The 24893-nt window shown below is 36.4% G+C and overlaps 1 protein-coding gene across 1 annotated transcript in view; it reads left to right on the forward strand.

Annotated features, from left to right (window-relative positions):
• Positions 1–24893, forward strand: part of COL12A1 (collagen type XII alpha 1 chain) — a 97005-nt gene that overhangs the window by 24536 nt on the left and 47576 nt on the right. The window contains exons 14-28 of the mRNA XM_084285386.1: positions 9228–9497; positions 11441–11707; positions 12931–13123; positions 13846–13967; positions 16658–16807; positions 16891–17010; positions 17613–17777; positions 17972–18118; positions 18706–18845; positions 19811–19940; positions 21053–21198; positions 21468–21597; positions 22404–22543; positions 23065–23194; positions 24687–24826. Coding sequence (XP_084141512.1) covers positions 9228–9497; positions 11441–11707; positions 12931–13123; positions 13846–13967; positions 16658–16807; positions 16891–17010; positions 17613–17777; positions 17972–18118; positions 18706–18845; positions 19811–19940; positions 21053–21198; positions 21468–21597; positions 22404–22543; positions 23065–23194; positions 24687–24826 — 2390 coding nt within the window. The remainder of the gene's footprint in view (positions 1–9227; positions 9498–11440; positions 11708–12930; positions 13124–13845; positions 13968–16657; positions 16808–16890; positions 17011–17612; positions 17778–17971; positions 18119–18705; positions 18846–19810; positions 19941–21052; positions 21199–21467; positions 21598–22403; positions 22544–23064; positions 23195–24686; positions 24827–24893) is intronic.

The following is a 24893-nucleotide window of genomic DNA, read 5'->3' on the forward strand; positions in this document are numbered from 1 at the left end:
CTACCTATGTCTCAGACAACAATCCAATGCCCCTACTTTCTGTGATGACTTCACTCTGTCTTAGTGTATCAGGCACCTTGCAATTCATGCTGAAACTCCCTTGGCTTTCACTGCTTGGCCAAACCTCTTTTTTAATGTGGAGCTCTTGAGATATCAGGTGCGTTTTGAGTTCATGAGATAAACCTAGCTTTTTACTCTGTCATAAAGCTTGAACAATAGGGAAGTCTTTTAAGGCATTGCCTAAAGCTTCAGTTAAAATGCATTAGAAAAACAAGAGAGCTGTAAGCAGTAGAATTGAAAAGACAGAGTCATTAGAAAAACAGAATTCAGTCACAGGCAGAGATTGTCTTGTCCTTTCAGTACTCCCTCATGCAGGAGGGCTTGGATTCTCATTTGGACTTCCTGCAGAATGCTATGATAAATTGTTGATAGGAAGAAAAACAATCTGAAAACTGGTTAAAAAGTCAAAGAAGTTGAAAGAATAATTGATTATAGTTCAGGACTGTTTCTTTTTTTTTTTTTTTTTTTTTTTTATGCAATCAGATGGAGTTTAAAACGGATGTTGCACCTAGAGGGACACAGAGGCCTTCCTATAAAAGTTTTTACCCTAAGCAGATGGTTAAAACCTTATGTCAAAAATTATGTGATAGTTTTAGTCTTGTAATAAATACGAATACATTAGCATCCTTGATACAACTTAACTGAATTTCTATTCAGTTTCTCATCTGGGAGAAAAACAAACTAAAAATTATGTTTACCATTTAGATAGGCATGACATATTCTTTGACAATTCAGCTAGATTTGAAAACCCTATCACAGCGCACTCCAGAAAATGTTACTTTTTGTATTAAAGCTGTCTATTAAATATTCCTTAGTTATCTAAATTGTTAGTAAGAGCATATGCAGTTGTCTGTAATTACTGAGTGATCAAAGGTAAAGAACAGAATACAAGTTTATTTTTGCAGCATATCTGCAGTTTCAAGGAATATTAAAAATATTTGAATTAGGCCAAAACTCTTTGGACATAGTTAATAGATATTTTGAAAGACTGACAAATAAATGGTACGAAAGTAGGCACTGTTAAAGTGCTTATAGGACAATGTTTCAATGTATAGTACTGTCTTACCTCATAACAGGATGAAAAGACAAAGCTTGTGAAGAAAAACAGGCAACTAAGAATGAAAGGACTGCAATTTTGGTAACCAAAAGATAGCATTCAAGGTTTAAACCCTAGTATAGAAATTTAGCTGAAAAAAGAAGTCATGTTGCCTGTAAAGTCAATACAAACATGGTGGGACTCTGTTGAAAAGTTATTCAGGTCAGTGAAGTGAGTACTTGACTAATCATTAGTTGAAATAACTTGTCTGACAGGCTTGGAATGGGACAGATCTTAACTCCTGGAGAAATAAACTTATCAACAGTAATGACAAAAAAGCTGTGAAAGGAAGCATAAAAAAGTGTTTAGTATTTCAGTTGGTTTTTCCATGAGCCATAGTGTCTGAGAAACAAAATAGTGCAGTGAGTGTTTTTGATTGCCAACAGCACTGAAGTACTGAGTACTTAAGCATTTTCCTGTATCAGGAATCCCAGTGGGGCTTACTTAATGTCTTTGCCATATGGCTTCTCACCAAAGCCATTCAGTCAGTGATGCCACATTTGCTGGCCGCTTCAGTCCATCAACAAATCAAGAGCTAGGGCTGAGATTGCCTCTCATACTGGAACAGTTGTGAGTTTCTGGTATTGATATGTAATCTGAAGAGAAGTAAGTTTGGGTGTAATAATTTCAGCTCTAGTAGCAAAGTGATAAAGGAGGAACTGAGGATACAGTAGCTTCTCCAGCTATTGTATAGTCAAGTGTCAGGAAATGAAAAATCCAAACTCTCAGATGTTTATGGAATTTTACTGAATCACTAAATGGTCCCCTGTGACTAAGGGTGTAGACAACCATTCTTACTGCCTTCAGTAATGATTTACTTTGCATGTAGTAGGAGAACTCACACGGCAGTTATTTTATCTCAGTTGCAAGAGTAGCCTTCAGCAGAGAAAAACTGGCCCTTATGGCTGGTAATTTTTTAAAGTGCTGTAACATGATTTGCAGAAACATGTCTAGGCATTCAGGTGAAAGTCCTTCAGTTACATATGCTATCACCAAAGTGTTTGGAACAGTCAATGTAATTCCACCTCTGCTTTGTCCTACCCAGCAGTTTGTCAGTGTTTTTAGGTGGTTTTGCTTCAGGATACTCAAAAAATCCTTCCACACAAACCCAGTAATCATCTTTTAATTTTTCATTTTTTTTTTCCAAGTATGTGCGTGCCCTTACTGTTTCTCCACATAAAACAAAGAGGGCATATACTCCCCCAAGTAACTGTAGATATTCTCCTCTATAAATGGTTTGCATAGCTATCTGGTCCATCCCAGAGACAAACACATCCCAGAGGAGCTGAGTGTTGCGAACCATTCACAGACAACACAGGGTAGACAGTTTAGCAAATAATTAATCATAAATAAATGTTCCGTACCGTACAGGTATTCAGAGAGCATGAGTTTATTTCTTCTTTGCCTTTGTGTAATAGGAATAGTAAATAATATTTTTTTCACCTCTGTTGAAGGAAAGAAACTGTGTGTTTTCCTTCAGTAATCCAGATTTTAGGAAATTTTTGGTGCCCTGCTCTTTCACTCACTGGATCATTTTGTCTCCAGTTATGAAATACCATCCAGAGGTGAAAATTCTGGAGCTTTATATTTCATACTGCATTAAACATAACTGCATGTGCAAAATATGTGCTGTAGAAAACTCTCCACTTTCATACTCTCTCTTTCAAAAGTGCATGGTGATCTATCACTAGACAGCTTTGGTTGGAGCCCTTCTATAAGGGTGGCATGGAAATTTTTTCCTCAGACATATTTTGTTGGCTGTGATTTTCCCCCCCCATCTCACACAAAGACATTAATACTGCTAAAACAAATTTAACCAGTGCAGGCTGGTGTTTGCCATTTGATGAAGCAAGGCTTGTGACAACTGGAGTAACTAAACAAATTAGCACTAATCATTATATTTGATGGTACTTGGTAAAGATTTAAGAACAAGCAAGAAATTCTGACAGGAAACCCTTATGGAAAAGTCCCCCCCCCCCATTCCTAAACACCCAAAACAACCCATTTGGTTTTCAATTTTTGTTTGGTCATAAGATCTTACTCAAATCATCTTACACCAAAAATAAAATGCAATGATAAACCTGGTGAGGGTGGTGAGTGTCAATGCAACAGTCAGTGAGCATTTTGTGAGGGCTACTGTTTTTCTAATCTGCCTATTTTTTTTTTTTTTCTAGAAGAGGTAGTTGCAAGTCTGACAAGAATTTCATTTTCTGCCCAAAGGTTTGCTGTCAGATGAAAAGAACATACTGTACATTAACTGCTAAATAGATTAGCTTTCATAATTTGCAGTTATTTTAAAGAAAAACAAATACATTAGGCAATCTGCACAGAAATGTTTAAAGATAATGAATGTCTGAAAAGCTGCTGAAATATTATACGAGTGCCCTCTTGCTGGCTGTTACATATTTTTCAGAACAGCTTTAAGAATATTTCAGTTACTGACCCTAAGCAGAAATGGATCAGAAAATCTGGAGCATTTTAAACACAAATTTCAGAGACAATTAGCAAATAAACCTTCAAATAAACCTTTTTTTTTTTTTTCAGAAAAAAAGTTCAGTGGTCAGATATTTCAAAATGTTTTCACTTATATCAGTAAAGTTTATAGTCTAGAAATGGTTTTGGTGTAAATGGCTGTAGGTCTTTTAAAAGAAATGAGATTGCTAGTCTACATTAGCATGTCAATGCATTTTACTTCTTACATTTGTACATTTTAGAATAAAAAGCACACGGTGTAGTTTATTATAACTAGATGATAAATTTCATAGAGATTTATGTCACGGTCCATTCCCCTTTGGAATCTTTATGTGTGAGTGATGTAGGGCCCAATCCTGCCATCCTGTTCTAGGAGTGGGTGTTTGTGCTATGAGAATTAGGCTCCACTCACTGTATTAAAGAAAAAATTTGTCATTACACTTTGTAGTTTTACGTTATTTTCTGCTGTACATATTTATTAAAGCCTAGGTCTGAGGATTTTGGTAGAGGAATCCTTTTATTTTGATAATAAAATGAATAGTAGTTCTTTGGTAAATAAATGATTTATTTTTGCTGTTTCTATGGTAACACAAGAATGCTTTAGAAATGAATGACCTCCTACAGGCAGAATAGTACAAATTCAAGTGACATTTTCTTACAATGAGGTTTTTAGCATATCATAGGAACTTTATGTAATGCTCAAACTGTGTAGTGCTTCTTTCATCCTGACAGAAACAAGGACTCAGTGTTTCCAGGAGATTTAATGCTGTTTCATGCATTTCTTAAAATTATACATTCCGAGATTTTTGAGTCTGACATTTGAAATTGTCATTTGATAAAATTGACATTTGGAAAATTATTTTAGTTTTACATAGCAAATTAAATATATATCAGAAAACACAAAACCACCACCACCACCAAACAAAAATGACCTGCACCCCCAAAAGCAAACAAAAAGGTGTTTCTAGACAATTGAGAGTGGCGTTAACTGATTAACTGTTGGAACAGATGGGTAATATATTAAAGGACTATGACTTCCTGCTGGCCTTATCCTACAGTGGGGGACTCAGGAGTTCTCTAGCAGAGTCTCTGTCTTTTGAGTCAGAACCCTCCTGGTTTTCATTCTCAACCTTTTTTTTCATTCCCACTAGCACAAGACACTTGCTCTAACAGGGTCAAGTGAGAATTTCTTTTGTGTAGCAAGTCCTTCAGGACTTCCACAACGTGTGCACATCCCCTCTCACATAGGCAGCGTGCTTGAGGGCTGGTACTCCAGGAGTAACCAACTACTTTTCAGTTTTCAAAGAAGAATACCAGTTGATAGAAGTGGTTGTCTCCTCCAGTGCTGAGGAGAATTTGACCTCTGGCGTCAACCTGAAAAGATTCTGCCACCATCACATCTGATGTGTACACTTGGGTCCTCTGCTGCAGTGCCCTAGCCTACTGACTAAATGGGATACTCTTGGTGTATGCCATTGGAAACAAGGCAGGACTCAAACCATAAAGGTTTGGTATATGCCTCTGCAAGAGAAGAATCATTTATTTAGCTGATTCTGATTTTTTTTTTTTTTTTTTTTAGGATGCTGGCATAGACCAATTCTCTGTTTAACTTCTATTAAACATGGCTTTGCATGAAATTTATCACTGCAGGTTAATTTTGAAAGTTGGTCTTAAGAACATGTATAGAAAATTGTTTAAACTTGACCCAAACTGCATGTACAGCTCCCACTGAAATCAACTGGAGCTGCGTAAATGTTTCTGAGAATAAAGGAAATTTGAATAAAGCCATTTGATTTTTATGAATGTCAGCATTTAAATTTTAGCTGATTCACAGAGTCTTGTGTTCAATGACAACAGCAATTGCCTGAGAACTGTGGGAAGCAAGCCAAGTAGACACAGGGAAACAACTTTAATATTGTATTTTCTCTCTGGCATACTATAGTGGAAAAACTTAATATGGAAACTGGACATTGCAAAAGTCCAGAGCTGGGTGTAAGACTGTCTGAGTTACCAAATTAGTTTCTGAGACTGTGTCTGCATGGAGAGACGGTAGGGATGGACAGGGTACTACAAACAGATTGCAGTTCTGAGCTAAGGACTGCTGTGGAGAATCTGGATGGCTAAAACAGGTGACTAGCTTGCTTCCTTGGTCATCAAGGGTTTGAATTGTGTGTGCAAGTGTTTTGTTTCCCTGTGTACTCACTGTGGCTTAAACACTGTGTACTGTTTGGTACTCCCGAGCATCATAGGACTGAATGTGTGTTAGGGAATCATTTTTAAAAACAGCTGCTTCCTCACATACTGATGACATGGGGGCTATATGAAATTAAGGCCACACTTTAGCTTCCAGTTCCAGTCAGGAAAAAGAAGGAGTCATTTGAATGTTAACCGCCTGAGATCCTGCCAGCCAGCACTTTTCCTTCTACCACTTCGCAGTGTCTTTCCACTCTCCTTATCCATCCTGCTTAAACAAGCAGGTGAGAAGCAGATGTACAACAAGCATTTCTGAACATGTGAACCAAAGAACAGAATGACTGCTTCACTATTACAATATATTATTATTATTATATATATATATAATGTAAGCAATGTACTTTGTTTCATTCTGAAGGAAAAATGTCTCATAGGTCTACTTGTATGTTTGCTGGTCACTAAATAATGCTACTGTTATTGTGGAGTGTAAATATGTTTCTTGACTCTGAGTGTAGTAGCTTAGATAATACCTGATGGAATCCTAATAATTTCAGACTTACAGTTGGACTGCATCTCAAACACAGCTGCTCTCCTCATACAAAAGCACTTGTGAGAGATTCTAGTGAAACAGAAAATAAGCTGTCGGTGAACTTCCACCTCACACATGAGGTGCAAATCAAGTTAGTGTGTTATGTTAAAGAAATGTTCTCAGTTGCAGTGTAACACATAAAAAGTCCAATTTCCCTTAGTAGGTAAGTTGTCTTGTCAGCAGTTTCCAACTATTTGAAGTCAGAATTTTCCATTTAGGTCTAGTGGTTTGGTAGGAATCCCAGTCCCTTTCCCTCTCTTACCTTGCCTTATAAAAAAGACTTTTAGTTCCAAAGGATATATTTTTTTTTCAGAAGTAACATATTACAGTAACTGGTGTTCATTACAGTCCATTCCAAACAAATTATTTTCCTCTGTTATTTAATGACCTCAATAATGACTTAATCAATAACAGTTTTAAATATACAGTTATGTTTGCAGTGTTTCCAACGTATATCATTAACCGTAGTGTCCAAGAGTAGACTTGCAAAAAATTGTGCTGTGGTAGCAGATACTTTAATACTGAAATCATGTTGTGGCAAAGCCATGTTTTAAAGTAGCCAAAATAAAGTGACTTGTATATTTATATTACATTAAAATATGGAAAGAAAGGTTTTTATTGTGAGACATCTGTGCATTCTATCAAGTTAAGTTTTCCATATTTTTTCCATTTGGATTGCCTTAATATTTTTTTTTATTGTATGAAAAAGCCAAAATTTGGGAGTAGAAGCTTAAGAGCAGACAGAAAAATTGGTGTAATTTACTTTTGAAGGCAAATCCTTTTTCAGGCTTCCAGGAAAATTGGTCTTTGGGGTTTAGATTCTGCCCTGGCTTTTATTTAATGCAGTCACTGAATTCAGTGAGACTGCATGAAGCATGAACTGAGTTGGGTCTTCTCACTGTAACTTTTTCACTATATGCACCTACTATTTTTGTGAACTGGTAAACAATTGAACTTTAGCTAAACTCCCATATCTTAACCTGTTTTTGAAGAGAAGATGCCATAAATTGTGGTGACTTACATTGTGAAGCTAAAAACTGATTTGAAGAGTAAAATTGTAAGAAGTAATGCAGGGTTAGGATGGAAAAAGAATTGCCTTCAGAAAAACATGATGGGATGTCCCAAGATTGTGAATTAGAACTGCAAAAAAAAAAAAACAACCCTACAGCACAAAGGAGTTATTTAACATGCTCTGTTAGCTATGTTTGATAGAGTCAGCTAGGTGGTTGGAGTGGTACCCTCTGATTCTGTAATCTGTGAAGTTGGTGATTCTTATCAGCTTTGCTTGCAGATACATTGATATTAGTTTCCATTTTATCATTAAGCCAAGTGGGATTCACTAGCTCAGTTTTAATGAGGTTGCGCTGGCAATGAGATAATTCCAAAATGAAGCCTTTCTGCAGGTAACCCTGTTTGTTCCAGTGGTATTATGTTTGGAAGCATTGCAGATTTGCAGTAGAAGTGAAAGACAAATGAGTATGAAAACTGAAAATGCAGTTTATGACTGTGAGCAACTTGCTGCTCTGTCTTGGACTGAAACTGCTTCATGCTTCTGAAAAGTGAGGTCTGGGTTTGTGATGAGCTCAGACAGTGGAAATTGGATAAGTATTAAATTTCTCTGTATTCAAAGAATTTTGAATCTGGTCCTGTGGTTGCTGTAGTATAATATACGAATATATTTTTATCAGTGCAGGTGAAACTTAGCCATGATGCCATAAGGCCACCTCAAGCTTTTAAGTCCTATTAGTAATCAGTCTCAGAAATGTCCTGTACAGTGAGATAGGCCATTGAGAATACACGTTGAAGAACCAAATGCTTCTGTGTGTATTTGGATCTGTTTTTGTACATCTGGTTTTGTAGATCCCTTTTGCAGATTTTGCTACAGTGAGGCCATTGCATTAAAACCAACAGTCAGTGCTCTTTTCCTGCCTCAAAAGCCAGCCACTGCAATAGGAAAATTGAACATATGTTATAAATGTATGTTAAACATTAAACAGAGGCACTCCTTTTACTGCACCACTTCAGACCAACGAGCTCCATTTTTAAGCAGTGGAATTACTCTGGTGTGTTAGGTGAGGCTCACTCATCCAGCTGACAACTGGATTTCACATACTAACGAGCTGTTTCCTTCATTCCAGGCTGGCTGGAACAAACTATAGTCAGAAAGAAGGTACAAGTCTTACAAGTGGAGAGATAAGATTGTTTTCTGCTGTAACTGCTGTATGACGGAAACACACTGCAAATTAGTTGTAAACAGATAAAATGAAATAGCAGGTAGATCTAGTAAGCAGTAAGCAGTACTCAAGGAGATAAGAATAGTAATATTAAACAAATAAACAAAGTTGTCAGAGAATTTGAATGGACTATTTCACTCAGGTTAAAGTCTTCTTTATTTACCCCTCAGAAAAAAATTGCACATATGAGGGTGAAGATGAACAAATGAAGGAAAAATATTTAGTTGTGAGTTAAAACCTATGCAAATGAGCTGCAGCACATTTAAGCATTGGTTTCATTCTGATACTTTGCTTAATATCATTTTTATTTTGCAAATTTTAAAGCATAACTGCTAAGGATCTTGTACAGTATGGGATAGGTTATTCATAGCTTAAAGTTAGCTTTCAACATTTTGTTGAATAAAGCAATCAGTTTTCTCTTGGAACTATACATACATGTATATGTTATTTAAACTAGTATTGACAGGCCAAAATTTTGATTCTGCTTTTATGATCATTTTAATTTTCCATTTGTACTTTGCTAACTTATTAGTTAGCACGCTCTTTGTATTTCAGTGACAATTTGTTTTTTTCTTTCTTGCAGAACGTGGTTCACCTCGTAATTTGGTTACCACAGACATAACTGACACTACAGTTGGGTTATCATGGACACCAGCTCCAGGGGCAGTTAATAACTATAGGATAGTATGGAAATCACTTTATGATGATACAATGGGAGAGAAGAGAGTCCCTGGAAATACAGTGGATGCAGTGCTGGATGGCTTGGAGCCAGAGACTAAATACAGGATTTCAGTATATGCAACCTACAGCAGTGGAGAAGGAGACCCTGTAGAAGGAGAGGCTTTTACTGATGGTGAGTGTACTATGGCATTACCACCATTTGTAATATTCAGTTCTTGACAAAATTATGTTTTAAAGAAAATTGACCTTATTTTTCTTCACCTTTACTTTCTGAAAAGTCCCTTAAACCAAAGTCTCATCTCGAATCAATCAATTCTAGCTTTTTCTTTGACCATTAAAAATGTAAGTCTTTTCTATGTCATGTGGGGTTTGATTCAGTGAGAATTACCTCCAATTTCAGATGTGATTTTTGTGAAAATTACTCTGAATCCAGTCTTTCATGGGTTCTTTGTGTGACTGCTGGAAATCTGCTAGAATAAGTGATGTAGATAGAATAAGGATGGAAGACAGTAAATTCCCACAGAATCAGTCAATTTCCATTCCAACTTATTTCCCATTTAAATCTTTACAATCTTCAAACTGAAGCTCTTGCAGTGTCCTGCTACCAAAACCTTGTCATGTAAACTCTTCTTGAAAACAACAACTTGAACTCTGGCAGGCTCAGTGCCGTGACCACTACCCTAAGGAGCCTGTCCCAGTGCCTGACCACCCTCTGGGTGCAGAACCTTTCCCTAACCCCCAGCCTGACCCTCCCCTGTCCCAGCTCCATGCCGTTCCCTCGGGTCCTGTCGCTGTCCCCAGAGAGCAGAGCTCAGCGCCTGCCCCTCCGCTCCCCTTGTGAGGGAGCTGCAGGCCACCATGAGGCTTCCCCTCAGCTTCCTCTGCTCTGGGCTGAATAAACCAAGGGACCTCATCCACTCCTCATATCTCTTGCCCTCCAGACCCTTCATCATCTTTGTGGCCCTCCTTTGGACACTCTCTAACAGTTTTACATCTTTCTTATACCATGGTACCCAAAACTGCACATAGTACTTGAGGTGAGGCCACACCAGCACAGAGCAGAGTGGGACAGTCACATGACTGGCTAGCAATGGTCTTTTTGATGCACCCTGCGATATTGTTGGTCTTTCTGGCTGCCAGGGCACACTGGTGACTCGCTACCAGGGCTATCAATAGACCCAGACCTGAGACTAACTAACATTTCATCCTTCTAGTGCAAACACAATTAGAAATTCTCAGTTCTTTGGTTTGGGAGAGGATACTGTAGCCTGCAAAGCCTACCTGACTATGTGATGAAATACTGACATGGATTGCCATGACTTGGCATGGATTCTGGCATGCAAAGGAGGTTCTGTTTTGCAACAACCTAGATGGTTTATGCTGGTTCACAACAGCATACCTTTCATTTAATTTCAGATCTTTTGTAACATTTCAACAGTCTGGAAAATATCTCTTAAAAGCTGAGTGCTGCAATCGGTAGAGAGAATGCTTTATTAGTCCTTGTCCTTATTTCAGCACTAATACTGTTCTATATTTAGTGTTCAGTGACTTTCCAAATACTCATGAGTATTTGTATGGGGCCCAACACTCAGGAGTTCAGGCATTTACTAGTACTGTATCAGACCTGGAAACCCAAAATTTAGAAAATCTTAAGTCTGTAGATCATTTTACTCATTAAAAGGCTATATATAATATATATATTTCATTTATGATATATATAATATATGTATTATATATTACATTATGTATCATATGTATATTATATATAATATATATAAAACTTTCACTTTAGCATCCTGAATCCATTACTTAACAGATTACCAATAGGTGCTAGTAAATAAAACTCCCAGTTAGGCTGTAATCATGTAATCGCTCTTTTTTTTTTTGGTCTTTAATGGAAAATGGACTTAGGTTTATTTAGTTCATTACAATCATGAAAGAAAGTAACAATGCTCTGTGAGGTTTACCTGTGCTTCCCCCAATGAGATAATGTAATTTTTAAAAAAAAAAAAAAAAAAAAAAAAAAAAAAAAGCTAAATTAATTTAGTAGGCATGCATTTGAACATATCTTTATGTGACAAAGTAAACATTTACCCATATTTTTGCACTGAAAAGTGTCACCAAATGCCAGGACTGTGACTGTAGACAACGAGACAGAGAATACAATGAGAGTTACATGGCAGCCTTCACCTGGGAAAGTCTTGTCTTACCGTGTGTACTACCGACCACGCAATGGAGGAAGGCAGATGTTTGGAAGAGTAAATGCTCCTGCCACAAGCATAGTGTTGAAGAGACTTAAGCCTCGAACTACATATGACCTCAGTGTTGTTCCAATTTATGACTTTGGACAAGGAAAATCAAGAAAAGCAGAAGGAACAACAGGTATGTGCATACTTTTACAGGGTTTGATCATTAAAGTTTTCTACTGCAAACTGGTAACCACGATACATAGAAAAGCTGTGGTGGAGCCTGCTAAGATTATGAGTTGATATCCAAATTGAAGAAAATGTTAGAGGTTGAGAAGAGAATTTGATTTGTTGAAAATTTCTGTATGAGAGCTGAACACAGCTTTCCGCTGTTACACTGAGGATGTAGATGTGGTTTATGTTCTGACAATACTGGAACTGTTTTGAAACACGGTCACCAGAAGTTAAGGTGAGGAATACAATATTTGTCTACAGACTATTTAATCAGGCACTGTCATTTTTTTGTTATTATTTGCATTTTTGTTCTGGATATTGATTAAATAGCTACCCTGCATCCTGTTATTTAGATTTGTCTTCTTTGGTAATCATATTTTCTGTGGAAAACCTAAAATGGCCATCAGATGACTCTGAAGAGTCCTCAGTGAAAGCCTGACTGACCTCAGAGACCACTGCCTTTTGGACAAGCAGTCTTCTCTCTCAGAAATTCTCATATGTTTAATTCCTGGTGAGGGGATGTATGGGGGTCAAAACAAAACTAATTTTCTACTCTGCCTTTAGTTTTTGTCTGATGCTGGTCTTTTGTTTTGTAAGGAAATGGTCTCTTGCTCTCCAGATCAAATCAAGGAGATTTAAAATCAGTTTTCTGCTTCCGTAGGTAGAGAGCTGTTACCAAAAGAGATTTTTTTTTTTTTTTTTTTTCCTGAGATCTTTCTGCCCTCGTTGGGCAGAGTTACACTGAGATATGCCATTCTTTATTCTCTGGCTCACCTACCCTTTGCCGTTTAAAAGAGAGAAAGCTAATCTAAGCTGGTTGTATAGTTTTAATCTGTAATAAATAGAAAGATTGATAGTGATCTATCCATGGTCAACATTCACTGTAAAATCAGATGGATGTTTAAGATAGATGACATAAATTGCTATCTATCCTTCAGTATGTTGACTGTAGAGGAAGCCTTGACAATAAATGTAGACTGTGTGTTTATTGTTTAGATAGATAAAATTAGGTGAAGTGAATCTCACCCTTCATATCTTGGTACTTGTCTTTATGTCAAAGAAAGGGACAAAGAGTTTAGGGTTGACACTAACACTGAATTTACATATGCATTTTTACACAAAATCATATTTGTCATTTTTTTCCTAAGCAGACCTGATTTAAATCCTTTTCTTACATTCTTGCAGCCTCTCCCTTTAAGCCACCTCGAAATCTGAGGACTTCTGATTCAACTATGTCCAGCTTCCGAGTAACCTGGGAGCCAGCCCCAGGGCGAGTGAAGGGGTACAAAGTAACTTTCCACCCAACTGAAGATGACAGGAATCTTGGAGAATTAATAGTAGGACCATATGACAGCACAGTGGTTTTGGAAGAACTTAGGTATGGATAATAAAAATCTCTCTCTTTTTTTTTTTTTTTTTATTTCTTTTTCTTTTTTTTTTAAATAACTTCAGCTTGGGGCTTTGCTTAACCATGATTAGGGATTGTAATACCTGGCAAAATCTACTGTAAATTAGGAAGTATTTTTGTCAGTAAAGTATCATGACCTGATGATGCAATCTTTGAGAAGAACCTAGCAGGGCTATTTCTGAGGTTATTCACATGACTGCTGGTGTTCTCATAGGAACTGAAGGAGGCAAGAAGTTGTATTCTGCATTTCACATATGATGGTATTAATGGGACAATGGAGAAGACAGCAGGAATTTCTAAAGTTTCTCTGAAAAGTTCCTTATGTTAAAAAAAAAAAGCCTAGTTTAGTTCTTGATTCATTTTCTAAGAAGCCAGAATTTATAAAGTAGGCTTCATGTCAAAATCTGTTACACTGTCATGAATAGTATGCATATAAACTTGTATGTGTATTTAAAATGGGATCATTAAAAATCTTAAATTACTTGAACAAAGAAGACTATAAATTTATGTATAGAATCTAAAACCAGCTTCAGGTCAAAACTTCACTGTCTTGTGGAAGAACTAGTATCTGTGCTTCATGTTTTAACACATTCTTCTCTGTGGAGTAAAACTGTGAAGATTTCATAAGTGAAGTATCAACATTTAGCTAGCCAAGTGACTTCAGTTACAGTATATTTATTTAACTATTGCAGGGCAGGAACTACCTATAAGGTAAATGTTTTTGGAATGTTTGAAGGAGGAGAGAGCAACCCACTTGTTGGACAAGAGATGACCACCCTTTCAGATACTACTACGGAGCCATTTTTATCTAGAGGTAAACATGATTGTATTCAACAAAATGCAGTCTTGGCTTTTGGATAAAAGAGATTTAAAGTTTCACAGCATTCCTTATCATTTATCTAATGCACATAAATATCTATTTGCAGGATTCAGTAGACTCCCTAGTCTGATGACATAACCTCTCATTTGAAATGACCACTAAATATGCCCTAGTTCATGTTTCTAGTCCTCTGCTCCCTTTAGATGATCTTACAAAAAAGATAACTCGGGCAACCCATGTTTTACTGATTACTGAAAGCCATCTGCATCATATTTTCAAGCCATCCACATCTGTGTTAAATCATATAAGGTCAAATTCTTGAACAGAGATCATTGCTCATCTACAGGGGTGTTCACAGGAGTAGAACAAAGAATTTTAGGCAGATCTCTAGCCATTTGCTTGTCCTTATATGGTGACTTTTCCTTTTAAGACTAAGATCATATAATGGACAAAGATCTGTTAGCTGGGGATGTCAGGATATTACTGTGCATTATTTAAGTTTATATGCAACATAGCCATTATTTAGTCACTTTTACCATAGAAGGAGGAGAGTTAGTACAGAAATGCAAGTGCTGAGTGTTTTCCAGTATCTGTTTGGGAATTTCTTCCTGCATAGCTAAACATTCCAATCAAAGTTTCTACGATTGGTATGACAGCAGCTCCCTTGATGTGGTTAATGGTCCTCTGTATATTAACTGAATCTTACAGCCAGTATACTTGCAATTAATACTGCATAAAGAGAGTTTCAGAGTTTCCTCCTTCATGGAAATCATAAAGAGCTTGTCTGCATCAGGTTGTTGCTTTTTAGTAGCCAAGTATACACATAGAAGTGAGACTTCTCTGCCATTTTAAGATTTCTATAACTGTAAGAGAGAAGACAATTTCAGGAGGACAAAGAACCTCAGTGCAAAGGCATCTCAGAGTTAAAAACAAAACAAAACAATATAAAAAATCTTCTGATAATTGACTCTATATTCTTCTTGCTTAACCTCTTTAATGCCCTGTTTCCACACTGGGCTGTGTAAAAAATACTACCCTCACTTTTTATTGACAACGTTTTTAGAAACTTCTGAAGTTATTGCTGTCCCACTATGTCTAATGCAAGAGGGTAAAACTACGAAAAACTACATAACAGGCCATCAGTGACATTAAAGTAAAGCTGTAATAAGTCTGGCAGAAAAATAATTACACCAAGAGTGGTTTGTTATTTTTTATTACGCCAGCTGTCATTTCTGTCTTGAGTGTTATATTCTTTAAGCTATTTAGTTTTACTAATGCATGGATTTGAGTCATGGTTAATGTGAGAAATGAATTTTATATCTGGGACCGTAAATGTAATAGTACATTATTTATTAATGGGGGAAAAAATTGCCCTAGGTGCCTTTGCTAGAATTTTCCATGTGGGGAACTATGGTAGTTGGAAGAAAAAAAAAAGTCAGAATAGTTTAACTTTTATGTTGTACAAGAAGCTAACCTTAACTTCCATATTAAAGTTATGCATGCAAGTTTTTGAACTAACATAATTTTACTTAAACCCTACTCCCAATTTATTTTATTGTCCTGACTAAAGACTAGATCTATATTTTCTATGCAGAAGAGGATCATGCTTTTAACACCCAGGTACATGGAATAGTTATATTCATGAGTCTGCAGTGTTGGATCAATTATGTGGAACATATATGAAATCACAATATCTTTCAACTGTGATGAGTGTGGCTGATTTTTCTCAATGGGATTTCTTCCATATAAAGACCAGAAGCTCTGATGGCAGGAAGCCAGAAAATTTGCAGCTGGTAACACAATCTACAGGAAAAGAGAGAGAGCAAGGATTTTTTTTTTTTTTCTTTTTTTTTGAAATGGCTGTGGATAAAATTGTGTCTTTCTGCTTTGTATAAATATTTTGTGATTTTCCTTGTGATGAAAACAATATGATGCATATTTCATTCTGTAATTTGTGAATTGAAGATACCTGAAATAACTTCTTACATTTTCAGAACATTGCAGCTTTATATAAATGTTTGTTCTTGTCCCCTCTCTATTTCTTGAACTGTGTTTATGTTTGTGTATCTTCTAAACTGTGACCTTTCTTTCCTCTACGTGCAATCTACTGTACCACCTGTCTTTTGTCCCTGAAAAACCAGAAATTATATTTATATGAAAGTGGTTGTTATATATTCTGTTAATTCCACTGCTACATAGTTGAAAATTGAGCAATAATTTAGTCATGAACAATAGACCAAAATACTGTGACTTTGGATAATCTGATAATGTTCACTGCCATGTCAGTGGTTAGCTCAGTAGTCCTTTGGAAATCCTCTGAAGTAGTTTACAAAATCTCTGAAAGATGGTTATCAGCCATCTTTAAAGACCAAAATAGATACTGACATGACAATAGGGAAGAGTACTGGCCCTGACATTTTAGAAGGCTTATTTCTAAAAGGAAACATACATGAAAAAAATTTATACAGCTTTTGCCATGGAACTAGTGACTAGTGTGAGTAACGTTCACAAATAGGTCATACTTGACAGAGTGCCAGTGAATAAAACTAGAGCTATTTTGGAAACTAACTCATGACATATGTCATATAAAAGAGGATTGGGAAAGAAAGCTGTCATGCTAAGGCTATATTTTTCTGGTTGAAACGTATCATGCTAAGGTTATATTTTTCTGGTTGACATGGCAGGTTTAGAATGTAGGACCAGAGCAGAAGCTGATATCGTGCTGCTGGTGGATGGCTCATGGAGTATTGGGCGGCCAAATTTTAAAACGGTCAGGAACTTCATAGCTCGTATCGTTGAAGTTTTTGATATTGGTCCTGACAAAGTACAAATTGGTAAGTTGTCATATGTCAGAGAGAAAATAAGGCATAGTTGCTGCATAGCTACATAATAACTGTGTAATAATGGCTTTTTCCAGGTCTTGCACAGTATAGTGGAGATCCCAGGACAGAATGGAATCTGAATGCTTACCGAACAAAACAAGCTTTGTTAGAGGCTGTAGCCAACTTACCATACAAAGGAGGCAATACTCTAACAGGTATGTCACACCACTAGGATTTTCTTAAGCTCCATGAAAAGAATTCTAGTAGCTGAGAGTGGAATTGTGTAGGGGGCTCAAATTAATCCGTGGTGAAAGGGCCTTATAATGCACTCCAGTATGGTTGGAAGAGAGTAGGGCCTATGTATATGCATACATATGTGGACACATGTATGTGTACATGGAAGTGTATTCTTAGTGAAAATCTAGAGAAAGAGAGAAGGAAAGAAGATCTTGGGTGATGAAGAGCTTGGGTTATTGTTGAGCATATGAGAAGAAGAAAAGGTCAGGGTTGGCAGGTAACACCAACCTATGTCAGGGTTGGCGTTAAAGCAAGGTGACCCAGAAGGGAGGATAGAGTGGACCATATAGGAGTGTGATGCATAGGAGGTAAGAGATTATAGACCTTCAAAGGGCTGAAATAGTGCCAGATGCTGTTAAGCGTACATGACAGACCACAACTAGGTAATGAGTGCCTCTTGAAGTGTAAATTGTGGAATGATGTTTTCAGAGTGAAATCACTAGGATGAAATGCTAGCCTTTATCATGACTGTATGTTGAAACAGTTTATAGTGATGGTTGTCCTCTTTGTATCATGCTAGGAATGGCCTTGGATTTCATCTTAAAAAACAACTTCAGGCAAGATGCAGGTTTACGGCCCAGAGCTCGCAAAATTGGTGTTCTCATCACTGATGGCAAATCACAAGATGATGTAGTCACCCCTTCAAGAAGACTCAGAGATGAGGGAGTGGAACTTTATGCAATTGGTAAGTATTACATGAAGAGGTGACCTGAGCCAATTTCCTCCCACCCCTCTGCTAAATGTGTAGAGAAGTGGAAACACGTAAGTACCTAAAACGATACTTACATTCAAAGAGTGTGTTTAAGGGCTTATTTTCATAGTGTTATGTTTCACAGTTGTCATTTCTAACAAGTTTTGTTTTCATGTCTTCTCTGTAAGGTATTAAAAATGCGGATGAAAATGAATTGAAGCAGATTGCAACGGATCCAGATGACATCCATGCTTACAATGTTGCAGATTTCTCCTTCCTGGCTAGCATTGTTGAGGATGTAACCACGAATCTGTGTAACAGTGTGAAAGGTCCAGGTACATCACATTTTCAGTCTAGTTCATCCTTTTTCCATCTATGTGCTTGTGATGCTAATTCCTTTTTATTACTTACTGGGAACACTGCGTAGCCCTGGGCTGTTTTTTCAGCTGCTAGTGTGAGGAAGTTGTGCAGACCACCTGGACTACCCTGCAGGGATTCTTTCTTTCCTTTAAACAATGACTGTGTTATACCTAACACAGCATGACATGGCTGGACATGCCTGCCTTTTTTCCCAGAGTCAGGAAGTACGTTTCTCAACATGTTACCTTTTTGCTCAGTGTGGCAGGTTCTTTGATGATTCTCATTCAATAAAGAAAATTATAGCAACCCTACCGTTTTTAAGTATTAATGTCTGACAGCTCAAAAGCAAAGCCTGGCATGGAAAAACAGTAATGGTAGCTGATGGTACTCCAAGAAAACACTGGAGTCTTTTTTTTTGTCTTTTTTTTTTTTTTTTTTCTAAAGTATTTTTTGTCTTGTTCTAGTTTATGTTTTCAATTGTCAATAGCTGACATTTTCATTTTGTCAATTCCTGATGACAAAAGATCAATTAATATATTTTTAACTTTTTTTTCACTTGTAGGTGATTTGCCACCTCCCTCTAACCTAGTTATTTCAGAAGTGACACCCCGTTCTTTCCGTCTGAGATGGAGTCCACCTCCTGAGAGTGTTGATAGATACAGAGTTGAATATTACCCTACCACTGGAGGTCCCCCTCAGCAGGTTAGTACTGAATGTTTATCTCTGAGATTGGCCACAATAATATTGGAATTCCACATTACAGTAACATCGTTCTAAAGATTTTGCTCATTAGTGTCTGTACAGTATAACAAAAATAAAAAAGGCTTCCAAGGTCGAGAATTTCAATAAATGCTAAACAAAACTACAAAGAAATAGGAGCATAAAGATGGCTTTGGTTGTTTTAAAATTATTAATCCTGGAGTAAAATGTATTTATTAAAAAAAGTTTACTGATATTTCCAGTAATTCCTTTCTGTTCATATTCCATTATCCTATATCAGTTTAAATAAGCGTATAGTAACATTTTTCTGAGCATACTCACAAGTAAGCTCACTGTCCTTTTAATACATTTTCTTTTTAAAAGAAAAAAAAAAAAAAAAAGATAGAGTGAACTCTGAATGTACCATCTCTGAATGTAGCTTTTAAATCATCTTAACTCAAATTTGACTTATGGTGAGCTTAATCTTAGTAAAACATGACCTCAGGATTTGACTTCTGATTTGGGTTGGAGCAATCATTCTGGTGCACATGGACTTTACAGCTTGACTGATTGCTGGCATTGCTATTCTGCGAGGTGTTGCTAGTGGCATGTACTGTAACAACCTGGATTATCCTGGATGCTTGAAATCTTTTTCCAGGTGGTAACATTGTGATGGCATTTTCTTTGTGTTGCTGAATAATGTAAAAATTTACATCATGTGTGAAAGCAGGGTGCTAGCTATACCCAGTCCCATTGAAAACAAGTCTGCTTGAGCATTCCCTATAGCTTGCTTTGCAAAAATAATGTTATCCTGTAAGATAAAATATGTAGAAGATTAACACTATAGTGATTTTCAGTTCCAAACCATTGATTTCTGAAGAGTTCCACAAGGAATTATTTTTCTCTTAGAGACAGGTTTACAAACATATTTGTTATACAGTTGTTAACATTCCTTCTCTTTTATGTAGTTTTATGTAAGTAGGATGGAAACTACAACAGTTCTGAAAGATCTGAAACCTGAAACAGAATATGTTGTTAACGTGTTTTCAGTGGTAGAAGATGAAAGCAGCGAACCTCTAATCGGCAGTGAAACAACCTGTAAGTTAGAATTATCATGCAAATAACATAAGAAGCAATTTGTTATGAGGAGAACTGTTCAAAAGAACTTTTAGCACTGTGGGCTTTCTTTTTAGAGGAGACAAAATTTTTAATTTCAATGATCAAATTGTATTGTTTTACCCTGGTTGTTGAGATCTTGTCCAGAAAGCTGTAGCAAAGACAAATTGCAGTGTGGAAAAAGTGTTTGGTCCAACTTCATTCCGAGCTTATAAAGCACAGGTGTACACAGCTTCTTAGACTAGAACAATAGCAATGAATTACAAGGCAGAGTTTATAAATTCTAGAAATTTGATCAGATAGAAACCTGTAGTCCTTCATTTCCAGATTAGATAATTAATTCCTGCTCTTAGCAGACAGAATACTATATGAAATTCATTCTGATTTTATCAGATTAATTAAAAGTATGTTCAACACAGTAAAATCACTTTTATGCGACACAGCCATTATGTTTTTACTGTTAGCTGTCTACAGCATTGATTTAGGTGGATTTGTGCTGAATGCAACATAGGGTGACTTTGTGACTTTCCTGCCTGTTCAAGGATATTGAATGCTAATGTCTCATTTCAATTCTGTCATTGTTTTGCATTGGGCTTGTCATAAATCCCTAAAGAAACTACATAATTTTTATAAAGTCTGTGATAATTTTTGATGTTTATTTGATATTTTGAGAAATATAGAAAAAGAAAATATATAAAATCTTTTTAGAAGTGCAGATCTCAAAGTAGTCATGTACTGTTTTATATTAGATCATTCATGTGAGTTAATATTGCTTTTTAGAATATTCAAGTGTTCCATTGCAGACTTGTAGGATAGTTTTTTAGCTGTGCGTATAGCAAATCTTTAGCACATTCGAAATGTGATGACAATTACTTCATTCTTAAATTTAGCACCATTTAAAATACTACTACTTGTAGATTACTTTTTTACTGCCTGTAATGTACTCCAATACACCAAGAGCATAATTTTCTGTGATGTACTATCACTATAGTGATATCACTATATGTCAGTATAATGTGATGATCACTATGTGATGTGAAATATGAAAAGTGCAAAAGGTGAAAAAAAATAATATATATTTTTTTATATGACAGTGCCAATGTCTTCAGTTAGAAACCTGTATGTTTATGACATTGGATCAACTTCTATGCGAGTGAGATGGGAACCTGTCAATGGAGCTACAGGTTACTTGTTAACATATGAACCAGTGAATGCCACAGTCCCAGCCACAGAGAAAGAGGTAAGAGAATTTGTCTTCACCTCTTGTACTCTACCAAAATAATCAGAAAAACTGATTTTCTTGATATATCACAATAACCAAAAGAGGCTGATATGTAGCACTCAAAGTGCAGTGATTACTGGGATATTGTATACAATGACATCAGTCAGGAAGCTGTAAATATACTGTGAATCTCATAAACAAAATTCCCTTGAAGTTAAATCATTGCTTGCTCTTCTGCCTTTGCATTCTTTAGTTTTTAAACATGGTGTGTTATTTTTCTTGTACAGATGCGTGTTGGACCATCAGTGAATGAGGTTCAGCTAGTAGACCTCATCCCCAATACAGAGTACACTTTAACAGCTCATGTATTGTTTGGTGATATCATCAGTGACCCACTCACCTCCCAGGAAGTGACATGTATGTACATCTTGGTTTTTGCTTTGTTGTTATTGCTTCAGCAGAATTTAACTTTCATTTTATTTAATGCAACAGTTTTTATATATTCTGTTTTATTTAGAAGACCGTCTCGTCCATATTTAATGCATTTTATAGCACTCTCACATTGCCAAAAGACCTTACAGGCAATTTCAATGAAAAGGTACCTACCTTTTCCTCCAAAGAGGAACATATTTATTTTTCCTTCAGTAATGAAGGAAGTTATAGTATTATAGTGTTTTTAAAAATGACTCAATCTTGCTTACATTTAGAAACCTTCTTCTCAAATTCAGACATTCTCTAAAATACAGAAAATGCAATGGCCCCAAATATTAATAAAATTGGAAAAGTTAGGTGAGAAGGAAACATGCCATACAAAGGGAAAAATTGATCTAATCATGGCTTAAACATAGCTTACTTTTCCTTAAACATCTTTCCTTAAACATTTCCTACTGCCAGAAGAAGGTTTCTGGGCTAGATGGTAATCCTTATGTACTTGAAAAATGCTAAGCCCTTGACTGTACATGAAAAGTTATGTTTTTAAGCTCTGTTACTTCTGTATTGTGCTCATAATTTACAAATATGAAGTTACTTGTTTATAGCTATTTTGCTTATTGCTGGGACAATATGTTCTTAAGCTGTCTCAGATAATGGTCTGAGCAATGAACTTCATGTAAAATTATTGCCTCCATTTCAATGCAATATATAAAAATACTTAATGACTTCTGAGAGACCTGTGGCTCTGCTGTGAATAGCATTTTCACCTGCTACTGTCATTATTTTTACAGTACCTTTGCCTGGACCAAGAGGCTTGACAATTAGGGATGTTACTCACAGCAGCATGAATGTCCTCTGGGATCCTGCTCCAGGGAAGGTTCGAAAATACATCCTAAGATACAAAGTAGCCGATGAAGCTGACATAAAGGAGGTAAGCAAAAAGAATGTTTTTGCAAGTACTTGGTAGTTTTGTTTTGAGGAGCCAGCTTATTAAATAAATAGTAAAAGCAATATAGCAAGCCAGCATTAAGAATAGAGAACATCAGTTCTTGGAATTTGCAGTCAGGAAAGGGTACTGATGTCTTGGAAGCTGAATAAACTTGAGATGGATTTTTCCTTTCTTTCCTTCCTCCTTCTCTTCTTAAAGAAAAGGGAAAAAAAAAGCTCAAACTGATTGGAGAATTATTATATGCTTTGATAAACAGCCATTTCTGCTCTCTGCTTAAGTGTTACCTTGCCAAACTTTTAGAATTAGGAGAACACGATTGCAGAATAAAGGTATGTTAGCCCCTCTGTCTACTGGCAGCTCATGGGTAAGCATTGCTAGAGATGTCTTCCTTACAGTTAGGTGCAAACTTTCCATAATTGTACTGCTGGACATGAATATAACTCTTTGAAGTTTAAATGTGTTTTTCTAATTGAATGAGAATTTTCTGTTGATGCATTTCCTAGGTGGAAATTGACAGACTCAAAACCAGCACCACTCTTTCTGATCTTTCCTCCCAAAGACTGTATAATGTAAAAGTTGTTGCTGTGTATGATGAAGGGGAATCTCTACCAGTAGTTGCAGAAGCTGTTACTCGTAAGTTTTCCTAACAACCCTTCTTTTAGTATTTTTATGTTATATTCTATTTGAGTATGTTGCAATATACTCATGTTAAGTTAAGGTGGAAACAATTTCATCTGTCTGAGAAATATTTTATTTGTAGCATAATTTGCAATATAACCCCCAGAAGTCTCAGATGAGTTGTGTTTTACTGCAGCAAACACTGAAACTGCAGTCTGCAATGAGGGGAAAGACCAGCAACTGAAGCATAATTATTGACATTAGGATGCTGAAGGAGGAATGTAAGGGTAAAATTAGAGAATGCAGAGTAAAGGGTTTGCAAGTCTGTACAGTTCGTTGACATCTAGGAAAGCAAGTGAGAATCTGGGACATATAGTAGGGGCTTAAAGAGATGTGATCTTTCTTCTGATAGCAGAGAATTTTTGTAGCATGAAATGGTAAATCAGCCTCCTGTACTTTTAGAGATGTTATTCAGGGAATCATAAAGGTGACTCTTCAGTAATAACAACAGAATAAGACAATCATATTGCATGGAGTGTAAGAGCAGATATCCATGTAAGAGACTGTACTGGGTCTGGCTGGAATGTTAACTTTCCCTGCAGCAGTGAGAGAGCGGTTGTGGTGTTTAGCTGCCTAGCACGGTAAAGCCACCACAGAGACATGTCCAACTGAAAAGAAAAAGCTGACATCAGGAAAGCCCTCATCCTGATCTAATCTTTAGAACACAGTTAAGAACACAGTTAAAATGAAGAACTAGAATAGAAATGAGCAGTGTTACCTTATCACTGACCATCACTCTGAAGTGAAAAGAAAGAAAAATGCTCTCACTTTTTTTTTTTTTTTTTTTCCTGAGTTTCCCATTTTAAAGCCTGGTGTTTTGAAAAATATTTTTGAGTTTTTGTTGTTGTTGTTGATTTGCTTGCTTTTGTGTAAGCCTGTGGTTTGTAGCTATGGTTTTGTCTGAATGTGTAAAGAGAAAGAGGAAAAATCAGCCAAAATAATTGCTTTTAGTTTAATTCTTTGGTTTTACCTCTTTACTAATTTCTTTCCAGTAGCTATAACATTTTGCCTTCTTAACCTACAGTTAACCTCAGTGAACTTTTTCTAAGACAATCTTGTAATTCAGTCATGACTTACTTAGCTTGTATAAGGAATTTTAAGATCTGGAAGAAACTCATGCAGGACCTCAATGTCTGTATGTGGGAGTTTGTAATTACCTACTCTAACTCCAAAATGCAAGAGCTAGGACTTTGTTTGTTGTGAGTAGGTGTGTGAGTTTTTCTGAGGTCATTAGAACGGTTTTATCAGGTGACGACCTGTTGATGTGAGATTATGAAGGACAATTTGCTTAGAGTAGGTGGGCTGAGTTATACCACAGTATTTTACTGTAGTCATTTGAAGCATGGTAAGTAAGGTCTGAATCTTCTACATAATCTTCTAAATTATTTGTTTGAGTAGTTCCTTGGCTTAACTTTTGTAGTTACATCGTTTCCTTCTCTCACAATAGAGCCTGTGCCAGCACCAGTCAATCTCAGAATCACAGATGTAACAAAACATAGTTTCAGAGGAACTTGGGATCATGGAGCTCCAGATGTCTCTCTCTACAGAATAACCTGGGGACCCTATGGAAGATCAGAAAAACAGGAGGTAAGAATAGTCACCATAAGATTTTGGGGGCAGTCTCTCAGAGGGCATATTTTAAAATCTATCTATC

The sequence above is a fragment of the Netta rufina genome (genome assembly GCF_964035555.1).
Source record: "Netta rufina genome assembly, chromosome: 3".
NCBI classification, from domain to species: domain Eukaryota; kingdom Metazoa; phylum Chordata; class Aves; order Anseriformes; family Anatidae; genus Netta; species Netta rufina.